This window comes from Myodes glareolus, chromosome 11 (genome assembly GCF_982192425.1).
Source record: "Myodes glareolus chromosome 11, mMyoGla1.1, whole genome shotgun sequence".
Lineage (NCBI taxonomy): Eukaryota > Metazoa > Chordata > Mammalia > Rodentia > Cricetidae > Myodes > Myodes glareolus.
Window position 1 is genome coordinate 76,485,474 of NC_142036.1, and position 12,181 is coordinate 76,497,654.

Below are 12,181 nucleotides of genomic sequence, written 5' to 3' on the forward strand. Positions count from 1 at the left end.
ATGCATAGGGGCAGGCTGCCTTTAGCTCTCATGTGAGTTTCTGTCAGTCACCATCATGATTTCCAGTCATGGATTTATTTTTACATGCTTATGCATGCATTCTTGCATGTATTAGTTACTCAGTTGATCTTAAATTCCATTAAATTTGAATGACTAGGAGAAAACTTTTGCCATAGGATTTTGTTCTCGTTATGTTACATTTTATTTCGTTTTGTTTTGTTTAATGATCAGCTTAAGGCTCATAAAGGTTGATTTGCTCCTGAACTGCTTTGTTCCCAGACATTGCCATCTTCCCCAACTACCACCAAGTCCTCTCCATCTGACCCCATGACCACCTCCAGAGCTAACCAGGTACAGTATCATCCTTCCATCTACACCATACTCTCACAGCGGTTGCCTGCCAAGCGGAGCAGAGATGATGGTGGGTTAAGGATTTATTCGTTCATTCACATGTATGCACCATGATCAGATTTCAAGGAATCTAACAAATAAATATCAATCATTTTTTAATTTTACATGCATTTTATCTTCATTAGCAAGTATATTCAGGTAGTAGGCTTAATGGGAATTTTGGACTACTTCTTAACTGTAATTACTTTTCATAGCCCTGAGGATTAATTTTTAAGTTGGTCTTTTCATTTCTTTTAGTGTGTCTTCCAAGAATTTTTACAAATAATTTAAGCTTGTCTGCATAGTTATAGAATTGAGCAAATATATGTCTTTAAAGGTGAATATCGTTTTACTTTTTGAGATGGGCCTTACTATGTAAACACAATCAACAATCAGCATTTCTAGCTTGAAAACTGCTGTAATTTTAGCATTGTTTAATAATTGCAGACACAGTATATTTTCTTAATCAAGAACTCTTAATCACTCTCATTGCAAGAGTGTCAAACTTTGCGATGAAAATTATCTTATTAGTTTGATTTGACAGCAGTTTTGAAACTAAAGATTTGCAGGCCAGCTTTCAAAAATGTGTTTGTTGAGTAAAATAGTTATTCAGATGTTCCAACACATTTGCATTTTATGTGAGTTGAGTTTTATTTAGATGAGAAGTACTTTATTATTTTCACTTTTCTTTTTAGTCTTTCTGAGATTATTTAAATATTAACAGCTTATATTTTAAAATATTTTTTATTAGTTGGCCAACAAAGTATTGCTACATATGTTGTACTTGGCATTCCTTCAAAGTAACCAGCATAATTTTGCTCATTGACAGATTCCAGTAATTTTTAACCTCACAAAAATAAAATGACAAGTAAATCTAGGCCATATTAGGATGCTGGGCTACAGTTGGAGCTTGGTTTTCTTTTTATGGAATGAAGCTTCCTTTAAACACAAAGTCATAACCCTGTCACTTTGGCCCTGAAACAGTTAGGACACATCAGAACGATGGATCCATTGCTTCTCTCTGGAGACGTGGTAGTGTGCAGGTGAGAAGAGAGCGTTCCAGGGCTGCCCTCTTGCTTGGGTGCCCTCTTGCTTAGGTCTGTGACATAGAATCTCACCAAGGGAAGGCCTGCCTTTTGTTTTCAATGTCTCCTATGCTCTACCAGTGTTTGGTTTCTCAGCAAAAGCTGGATGGAGGAGCACAGCATAAGCAAGACCAGTGATTTTTCTCACAGTAAGATGCTAAATAGAAAAACAGTCTACGAATTTTGTCTCTGAAATTCGATGTGTAGTTTACGTTTATGAATGTGGATTTTTATAAAAATGATTTCTTAAAAGGCCAACTATATCTACTTTCTTATTAATGCTTTGTTTTACCCTCCAGATATGGTATACACTTGCTTCTGTCAAATCTGCTATTGAAATAATTTGAAATATAGGCACTGTGTTATAATATTCTGGTTACTGTGCTTATACATTTTGTTACTCATACAGTTTTCTTTGTTTTTTGGCTTTTTGTTTGTTTGCCTTTTTTTCTGTTTGTGTAAAAAGAAGCATAGCTCCTGGATCACATGAAGCAAGTGATAAAAGAAGAACAGCAAAATCCTTATTCATTCCAGGGATAGTAACTTACCAATAGCATTTAGTTCTTAGTGATTTATAACTCCTATACCCCTTCCTGGTAGGTTCTCCCCAGATGACTGTGGCAAAGGAATGTTGTCTTTCTTTACTCACCCCTTATGTGTCCTACACCCAGTCCTTTCTTGTGAATTGCCCTAATTAATTTGCTGATTTATGTCTTTAAATATAGTCCAGATAGGAAAATATGGCTCAGTGTAACAATCTAAAACTTATAGAGGGAAAATATTATATAGATATATATATAGATATATATACTAATTTTAACTTAGTTATATTTATTCAGCTATTATTAAATGTGTTTTTAATCTTATAACTGATAGAAATAGAAAAAGTCAGGGAATTCTATTTTAAATTAAAAATTACTGCCGTGTATTATATGTTGTATGATAATCCTGCTGTAAAGGCAGGGGGAAGAAATCTTTTCCTAAGAAAATTGCAATAAGCAAAACAGATTACCGTCAAGTGACTAACATTTGTTTCGTTTTCTAATAAGTATTAGCCAATGGATTTTGGTCAAGTTCTCGCTTGAGATAGTTTGTGTTACTTACTAGTATGTAGAAAAGCACTAGTGAGTTGTAAATATGCAGAACATCCAGAAATGAAAATGTCGGAGTACTTCAGAGACTGTGCTTGCTCTGCAGAGCCACCATTCCACACTTCATCCTGCAGACAGTCGTGTTCAGCCCTTGAATCTTACCTGTTTCCCTCTTCAGCAGCCTTAGCGTGATTCCTTGAGTCCCATTTCGAGTACACTGCTGTTCACTAGCAACTCCCCCCAAAAAACGAAGACCCAGCGTGTGAGAAACCTAAAGTGATAGCAAGATGTGCAGAGCAGAGCAAACTGTGGTGAGGACTTTGTCCTCACATTTACCTGCTGAGGAGTCCCATGGGAAACTCAAATGCTGGGGTTCCTCAGGGCGGATACGGAAATCCCGGCTCTTCTTACAGTGATGCAGTGTCTGAGTATGTTCATTTAAAGGAAATGTGAAACATCTTAGTCCTTAAAAGTAAATTACTTGGTAAATATCCTATTTTAAATGCTTGAGTTACCAACAATCTAACGCTAGTGTTGTCTGTTTCTAACGTATTTCTGTGATCAAATTCCCTGCCCTTAGCTCAGTTCCGTAGTCAGCATCTAGAGAGCATGCAGTTGCTCTTGCTTGGTAGTGAAAGGCTGCAGTTCCTATGGGGGGGGGGGATTGGTAAAACTAACACTACACTTTTATTTTCTTTTTATGCATTTCATATTTTTTCATTTTATTTTATTTTTTGAGCTTTTTTTTTATTAAAAATTTCTACTTCCTCCCCTCCTCCCACTTCTCTCCCCTTCCCCCAACTACCTACCCCCTCCTTGCCAGTCCAAAGAGCAGTCAGGGTTCCCTGTCCTGTGAGAAGTCCAAGGTCCTCGCCCCTTCATCCAGGTCTAGGAAGGTGAGCATCCAAACAGACTAGGATCCGACAAAGTCAGTCCATGCAGTAGAATCAAAACCCAATGCCATTATCCTTGGCTTCTCAGTGAGCCCTCATTGACAGCTACATTCAGAGAGTCCGGTTTGATCACATGCTCCATCAGTCCCACTCCAGCTGGCCTTGGTGAACTCCAATTAGATCAGCCCCACTGTCCCGGTGGCTGCACCCCTCGTGGTCCTGACTTCCTTGCTCATGTTCTCCGTCCTTCTGCTCCTCATTTGGACATTGGGAACTCAGTCCAGTGCTCCAGTGTGGGTCTCTGCCTCTATCACTGGATGAAGATTCATACTCATCTCTTTGGGTCTGGGTTACCTCACTCAGGATAGTGTTTTCTATTTCCATCCATTTACATGCAAAATTCAAGATATTTCACTAGAGAAATGATGCGGGATTACTAAACATGTGACAACTCATTCATTGTCATTAAACATGATCACCTGTATAATTCACAAATAAATTGCTAAGTGATTATCATCAAATCCTTAGGAGAGTTAATATTTTAAAATATACGTTAGTAGTAGTAGTAGTATTTGGTAGCAATCACTAATAGGAACAAGTTTCCTGTTGAATTTGAATTAGATAATAACCTGGATAGTAATCATACAAGGAACTAATAACAAGAACTCTAAAGAAAAGCTTTTGGCATAGGCAAAACTCAGGGATTTTACATACATACATACATGCATGCATACACACACACTTATGCATGTATGTATGTATGTGTATTTTTTTAAACAGTTTCTCTGAATAGCTTTGGTGCCTGTCCTAAAACCAGCTCTTTTTGACTAGACTCACCTTAAACTTAAAGAGATCTACCTGCCTCTGCCTCCCAAGTTCTGGGAATAAAGGCGTGCACCACCACCACCTGGCTATTTCTCTTAAGATAGTAAACAGTGCAGGGTGTGGTACCACATGTGTTTAATCCCACGGCTGGGGGGCCAAGGCAGACTGATCTTTATGAGTTCTAGGCCAGCCTGACTCTAGGACAGAGTTAGTTCCAGAACAACCAGAAACCCTTATCTCGAAAAAACAAAGAGAATAAACAGTGTCATAATAAACCAAAAAGTGACGTTTTGAATGAATAATTAAAAAGCTGAGGAGCCCATAATAAGTTCAAAAATTAGTAAACAAAATTAGTGTTACTGCTAAACTAAATTTACTCTCTGGGTCACAGTGAGTAAATACTAATATATCTGTGATAAATGATTAGAAACAAGAAATAAAAACCATCTAGAAAACATGAAAACACCATTTGTCTAAAGGCTGATGTTGTGTTGTCCAAGTGAAAGATAATAACTACAATACTTCAGTATTACTAAGTCTTTATGTTTTAAAACTTTAAAAATGTGTAAATTATTTCAGTGTATTGTGTGTGTATGTGTTTGTCTGTGTCTCTGTCTATATATGTGATGTTTGTGTTTCCCTGTCTTTGTGTCCATGACTGTATATGTATGGTATGAGTGTGTGTGTGTGTGTGTGTCTGTGTGTTGTGTGTCTGTGTGTTTGTAAGGTAATTGTCGGTGTTTCAGAAACATTGAACTTTGCTTGGTTATAGCCCATGAAGCAGCTCCTAACCAAAAAAGAGATTTTTTTTTTATTATTATTAAAAATTTCCACTTCCTCCCCTCATCCCATTTCCCTCCCCCTCCCCCAAATGCCCACCTCCCCCTCTTGCCAGCCCAAAAAGCAGTCAGGGTTCCCTGCCCTGTGGGAAGTCCAAGGTCCTCACCCCTCCATCCAGGTCTATAAAGGTGAGCATCCAAACAAACTAGGCTCCCACAAAGCCAGACCATGCAGTAGAATCAAAACCCAGTGCCATTGTCCTTGATTTCTCAGTGAGCCCTCTTTGTCATCCACGTTCAGAGAGTCTGGTTTGATCACATGCTCGTTCAGTCCCACTCCAGCTAGCCTTGGTGAGTTCCCATTAGATCAGCCCCATCATCACAGTGGGTGGGCGCACCCCTCGTGGTCCTGACTTTCTTGTTCATGTTCTGTCTCCTTCTGCTCCTCATAAGGACCTTGGGAACTCAGTCCAGTGCTCCAATGTGGGTCTCTGTGTTTCCTCCTGTCTTTTTAACTTAAATTTTGACCCTGTTATACATGTATGCAACGTATTGTGAATATATTCACCCTGGGCCTTCCCCCTTCCCCCTCCCATTCCTGTCTCCCATTTTAACACTGAGCCGCCTTCTCTCATTATCACCCTTTCCCTCACAAACTAATGCCTCTTATAGTCCTTCATAGCCAAAGTCACCAAGTATTATCTCCCTTGTTCTCTCTGTTCCTAAACTTACTCCAGGCAGGCTCTTACCTCCACCATTACACCAAACCAGCAGTGAACATCAGTGGTAGCCACACTGCTAATTCCAGGTGTTTATTTTCAGTCTACGTGTTCATTGACCTGTCAGTCGTCTGTGTCCCATTTTGTTTCAACTTCTGTGCCTCCTGTAGTTAGTGTCCGGGATTCTACACCATCATGATGATCCTGCTCCTGGTCTGTTACTGATTCCTGCCCTTGTCTCCATCTCAGTGATGGAATGTCCTAGTCTTGTGAGCATCATATATTTTGCCTTTTATGTGCTATTATATGCAGAATTCATACTTCTGGATTCTGTGCTCCTTTCATACCTTAGTTGTTACTGTATAAAGAACATTTCTCAAAGATGCAGAGGCTGGAGAATCCACAATCAAGATATTAGCGTCTAATGACAGCTTTCTTGCAGAATATTCACATGGCAGGGGGTAAAGGGACAGAAAAAGAGATCAATGCAATGTCTCCACATGACAGGAGAGAGAAGCCATTTCTGAAAACATACATAAGATAGCAGTAGTAATCTGTTTATAAGGTCAGAGCCCACAAAATGTGGGCACTGTTGCATTGGGGTCAAGTTACAATACGTGAATTGTGGAGAAGATAAAAGCTCTCCCGCAAACCACAGCAACTGTGAACTAACAGATTCTTTATGAAGGCTCATACAAGCTCCTTACTTTTAATGTTCATGGTTTAAATTTATAATTTTCCAAATGTTTCCTAAAATTTAAGCTTCAGGTCCCAAGTACCTTGAACTCACCTCTCACAGTACAATCCCAGAATGCCTGCGTCTAACAAACTTATTGATACCTTAAGTTTAACAGTCACAACAACCATCCGAAGCCTTCTCCTTTTAAACTTTATTAACTTGCCTACATCTGAATGTTTTAAACCAATTTGCATGGTAAAAGCCAATATACCCAAACTGACATCAGCACCTGTTAGGATCCATCTGCCTCTGAGCACACTGCTTCTTCTATCTGATCATGAGATAGCCTCTCATTCACTCTGGACAGTCTCACCACACAGTCGCTCTTCCTTTCAGACACTGGCAGATTCTCCCACAGTGCTCTGCTCTTGCTTTTTCAGCATGTGAAATTCTAATCTCAGAGATCTGTTTGGTTAAAAACTTATAATGCTTCAAGACTATTGCAAACCGCATACTCCAAGAAGACCATTTGACTGATTGTAGTAGGCCTGTCCAGTCTCCCTCCCACACTAGCATTTCTGATTGCATTTTTCATGCTGTTCTTTGTTCTGCTGTCCTGGGAGTGCCATGCACTTCATTACTAATACTTCTGATGTGTGCTGTGTGCCCCATCACTCCTTTAGAATGTTACATCATATAACAGTAGGAGTTTTCTCCATGTTAGTTTCTGATGTATAAAACAGAACCTGGAACATAGTAGGATATGAAAAAGTACATGTCAAGTGACTAACATTAGACAGAAGTTTTATAGAATCCTTCAAATGAAACTGCCCAGGAATTGTCTCTAATAATGTAAACCAAATAGAAGAAATTGATTTATTTAAAAAAAGAGTTTAGCCTTAAAATATTTGTCACCTTTCCTTCTATACATTCAAGGTATTATCTCTGATATATGAAGTGCTTCTCAATTCCTGTGGAAAAATAAAAAATAATTCAATAGAAAATCAAGTGAAGATCAAGAAAGGTAATTTACAGATAAAGGAATAGAAATGTCCCGTAAAAATATGTTCAGTTTTACAAGCATCAATCAGGATGGGTAGCGGTGTGTGTCACGAGGTTATGCTTTTCCCCAGATAGATAGAATTTTATGTAAGTATATATGATACACTTGTGTCAGATTCAGAAACAGTGTGTGTTTAGAAGTCAAATGTTGGCAAGTATACAGAAAGAAGCGCTGTGTCACAGCTCTTAAGACTCTCAGGAAGCTAAGGATTATTGTGATGTGTAGATTTATAGATGCATGAGCATGTAATGCAGCATTGTTTACATTGGCCGAAGCAGGAAAATGGCCTGATCTTTACAGATCAGTTCCTGGAGGATTTCTGGTATTGCAGAGTGTTATGTGGGCAATCTAAGAAAAGTAATGGCAGAGAATCATTAGTGTAAACTGGTCTACAGCAGCTCTTGTCTATAAACTAAAGAAAAGTACATTTCTAAGAAACATGCCTCTCTTCTTAATTCTCACAAAATATCTGCAGTGTTTTGTGTTTGAATCCATTATGGTGATGATAGAAATATGAAAATTACTGGCTTTTATTGCAGTGTCTTTCCTCCTAAAAGTTAGCTTGACAAAATGACAATGAATGAAAATTTAGATATCAGTTCTGATACATATCATGTGTTAACTAGAATTTAGAAGTTTCTCAAGGAAAAGATTTGATATCATATGTGCCTCTGAGCTGCAAAATGCCCTGAATTATATGTCTTAGAATGTGCTAGTGCATACCAGGTAGGATCCCTGGGGAGAGACCTCTGTCACAGATGGTGTTCATTTACTGTATTAAATTGGCCATTTTTTCATGTTTTAAAATTATTCCAAATTAACTATTATATAATAAATGTAACTTTCATCTTTCATAGTTAACATATCAAAAGTTCTTGAGCCTAGCTTCATATCAAAGCTACTTGTGGAGTTTCTAATATAAAGCTCCTGGGGGGCAAGGGAACACATATATATTTGAAGAGTTTGATACCTACAAAAATTTTAGTGTAGGTATTATTTTAAGAGTGAGAAACTTGCTAATTAATATGATTTAAGGTACAAAGGTATATTATTCAAAAGGTGTTTTTCTGCCTGAGGTTGCATTAGTAGACTTGCCCAACATCAAATATGATTAGATATCTTTCCGTGAAGATATTTACATGCAGATTATATACTTTTTAAAATTTCTTTTGCACTGTTATTTCCAAAAATTGTGGAACTAGATTAAGTAGATGCTTTTTCCACACGCCTCCTGCGTTGCCAGTGTTTCACTGTTATTGTAGGTGTAGGCGTGCGTGTACACACACACACATCTGCATGTTCATAATAATTAACAGTGGTTAATTTCCTGCTCCAATACCTTTGGTGATTTTAAAAGTCGTATCTTTTCCCCCTCAATACTTTATTGATCATTATTCAGTTAATCTTCGCATTTTCCTGATCTGGATGCCACTATATAGTTCTACAATGCAGAGCACTCTCTCCTTAGCTCTCAGACCTTTTCTCCTCCCCAGAGCCATCTTCATTCATCAGCTTGACATTGTCACTTTAGTGTCTAACAGACGTTTGAAGCGAAATGTTTAGAATTGGTCCCTTCCTGCCACACATCTCACCCTTTCTCCCGACCACCTGCATCACTGATGTCTCTCTGACTCCTCACAGCTATTTCATGTTTCACTTTTTTGGGTTTTTGTTTTGGTTTGGTTTTTGATTTTGGTTTTGGTTTGAATTTTTTTTTTTTTAGGTTTTTCAAGACAGAGTTTTGTTCTGTAGCCCTGGCTGTCCTGGAACTCTGAGATTAAAGGCATATACTACCACCCAGCTTACTTTTTTTTTTTTTTTACTTTTTTCTGTTGAATGTTGAATTCAGTGAAAAATAATGAATTGAGAGCCCTAATTTGCGTATCAAAAAACGAACTTTTTCCAGATATGCTTTTTTACTAACCAGGATGAAGAATTGTTTTAATATTTATGTACCCAAATCAATGTGGGGGAGACTTTAATAATAGTAGTAACAGTAGATTTTTTTTATTTAGCCTGTGAGCACTGCAAATAGCCCTTTTTCTATAAACAGAGTTTCAATTTAGTAAAATCAGATTTTTTTAAAAGCAGCAAGACTACCCTAAATTATTCTGACTTAAAATAGATTTCTCTGCCATATTATATCATTTTACAACTTCTCTGATTCCCTGCAGTTGGCTCTAGCAGCTTTCCTTTCTGTGTAACTGTCCCCAGTCATACAGTAACTGTATAGCTTGTGCTTGACATCACCCTTCCCCTCCTTCTTCCTGCACCAAGCGGTGCTGTAATATGACTTTTAAATTGATGTCATTCACAGAGAAGAATGCTTCAGAAGCATCCCACTAGATAAGTGTATTAATACTTCTAGGGATACCTCCTCATATGTATGAGGTATCGGTTGAGTTACAAACACAAAGTTTGTAGCAAAAGGGAGGTACATTGTGGGACAGTTCCTCCTTTTGTGGGTCAGTAGACACCCACGCAGAGCCAGCCTTTTACTGGCCTCTCTCACCACTTAATCAAATAACGTTCAGTGCTAGACCTCTGAAGTCAATCTGACTAAACTTTTATGGCTCAACTAGGCTAATCACTAGCTTTTACGAAACTGTAAAACATGGTGGAAAATAAGTGAACACATAGGAATGAGGCAGATGTTCTGTATTTGTTTGTCCGTGTGGCAGGAATGGATTTACAACTGACTCAAATCCAGTTAGTGTTGGCTCCAGGAATTTTCTGATAAGATTTAAACATCACTGTACTTAACTTTTGACCACTTCAGTATATACAGAATGTAAACTGAAATTTTAGAATTTGAGAATTATAAATATTACTGTTAATTTAAGAAACCAAAGTCAGGGGCTAGAGACACACATTTAAGTGTGTTTTCTGCTTTTGCAAGGGACCTGGATTCAGTTCGCACAACCCCCAAAGAAGCCTTAAAATTGCACCTCCAGCTCTGGAAGGTGTGATGTCCTCTTCTGGCCTCGGCAGGCACCACATGTGCACGGTAAAATTACACAGAGGCAAGCAAAATACACACATAAAAAATTAATTTTTTATTAAACAATAATGAGCCCAATGTCAGGTGTTTTGTACATGCACATACACATGTCTCTCTGTGTCAGTGGCTAATCATCTTTAACATAAAATTGTATTCCCGTACAAATGTATCTTTTGCTTTATTTCTTTGATGATTACCCATGTGTAACTTAAACCAGGTACGAATAGGAACTGTAAAGTTAGATAGGATGGTGACCTTCAGGAAGATGCCTTTTTGTGCTAGCATCTGCGTAGAAGAAATAACATTGCAAAATGTAGGAACAATGACACTATGGGGTGTGAGGTGTGACTGTTTTACCAGCTAAACTGCTTGTGTTTTACCCTAGACTTCAGCAGGTGAAAACACATACATGGACAGAAAAGTCAGTGTAAAGAAAGAGAAAAGCTGTCAGTCAGCTAGAAGTCACGAAAGAGCAAAGGCAAAGACAGACAGACAATTAGTACAGGCTATCCTTAGGAGCTCACAGCTGAGATGTGGACTGAGTGAGGATTTCCATGGCTGTTTCCCAAGGCAGGAGCCCTAGAGATGATGAAGCTGGTGAGACCAATTGGGGCACAGCCTAGAGAAGCTTGCTGACTACGAGAACCTGGATGGTTCACTACAGGATCTTCCTAGGAAGAGTGACTGGCGAATTTTAATAAACTTTTCTCAGGATTTTCATATGTGTGATAAAACTTAACGTTTGCTCTAATTCATCTTTATAATAGGATAGTGTGTGATTAGGGTTAGCATTACAATTTAATTTTTTTAAAGACAAATAATTTTCAGAGAAAAGTCTACTAAGATTAATAATTATTAAAAAGTTCTAATATGATCCATAAAATAAAATTAACTAAGTATAGACTTTTGAATATATTTGCACACTTAGAAGTGGTTTTGTATTTGCATTATTCAGATTTCAATAATTAAGCTATTTTCATGAAAGGATTAAATAAAATGAGACAATATTTTATATGTGTAAATCAAATCTTTGTGTAAGATGTATAAAGACACTCAAATGTATGCACTCTGGAACATGGATTTATATGTTTATAGCTTGCTGCCCTCAGGAACAGAATGACCAGATCTCAGAGACTGCCTTTCAGATGTCCCTAGCAGATCTGTGTTCTAAAGGCAGCAATGATGATACTTGCTGAAAATTAGCTCATGAAATTCAGAAGAACTCAGCAACAGAAACTAGACTGTCACTCAGATTTTAGAGGTGCTTTAGCCGCCCGTTCTAACCTCTACCCCACATGGAGAACAAAGAAGTTACTTCAGTGCCCCGTCAGTGACCGCAGTCTGGTTTGCAGTGCCCGGGGAGGGGTCATAGCTAGCGATGTAGATGCCAACAAACCCAAACTCCAAGTCAATATCTAGTTCTTTTAATTTTAGAGTTTATGGACATAACACACTCGTACACTCATACAACACCATTTTATTGTGATGAAGTAAGGCCAGGTGTGCTGATTCTTGTGGCTGAACACTCAGTATAAATGAACAAGATGGCCACGTTGGACTGTTGTAAAACCGGTGACGACAGTCATTTCTCCTCAGCACTTGGTGACAGGGTAGCAAGCACTGTTTCTAAATATAGCTGTGTCTTCTAAAGCAGCA

The 12,181-nt window shown here is 38.1% G+C and overlaps 1 protein-coding gene across 5 annotated transcripts in view; it reads left to right on the top strand.

The window, feature by feature from the left end:
* Nova1 (NOVA alternative splicing regulator 1) overlaps positions 1-12,181 on the top strand; it is a 122,822-nt gene that overhangs the window by 106,841 nt on the left and 3,800 nt on the right. For 3 of the 5 annotated variants that reach the window (XM_085697688.2, XM_085697691.2, XM_048415776.3), the window contains one exon: positions 280-351. The exons of the other annotated variants lie outside the window; for them this stretch is intronic. In XM_085697688.2, the coding sequence (XP_085553814.1) occupies positions 280-351 (72 nt within the window). The remainder of the gene's footprint in view (positions 1-279; positions 352-12,181) is intronic. 5 annotated transcript variants of the gene reach the window in all.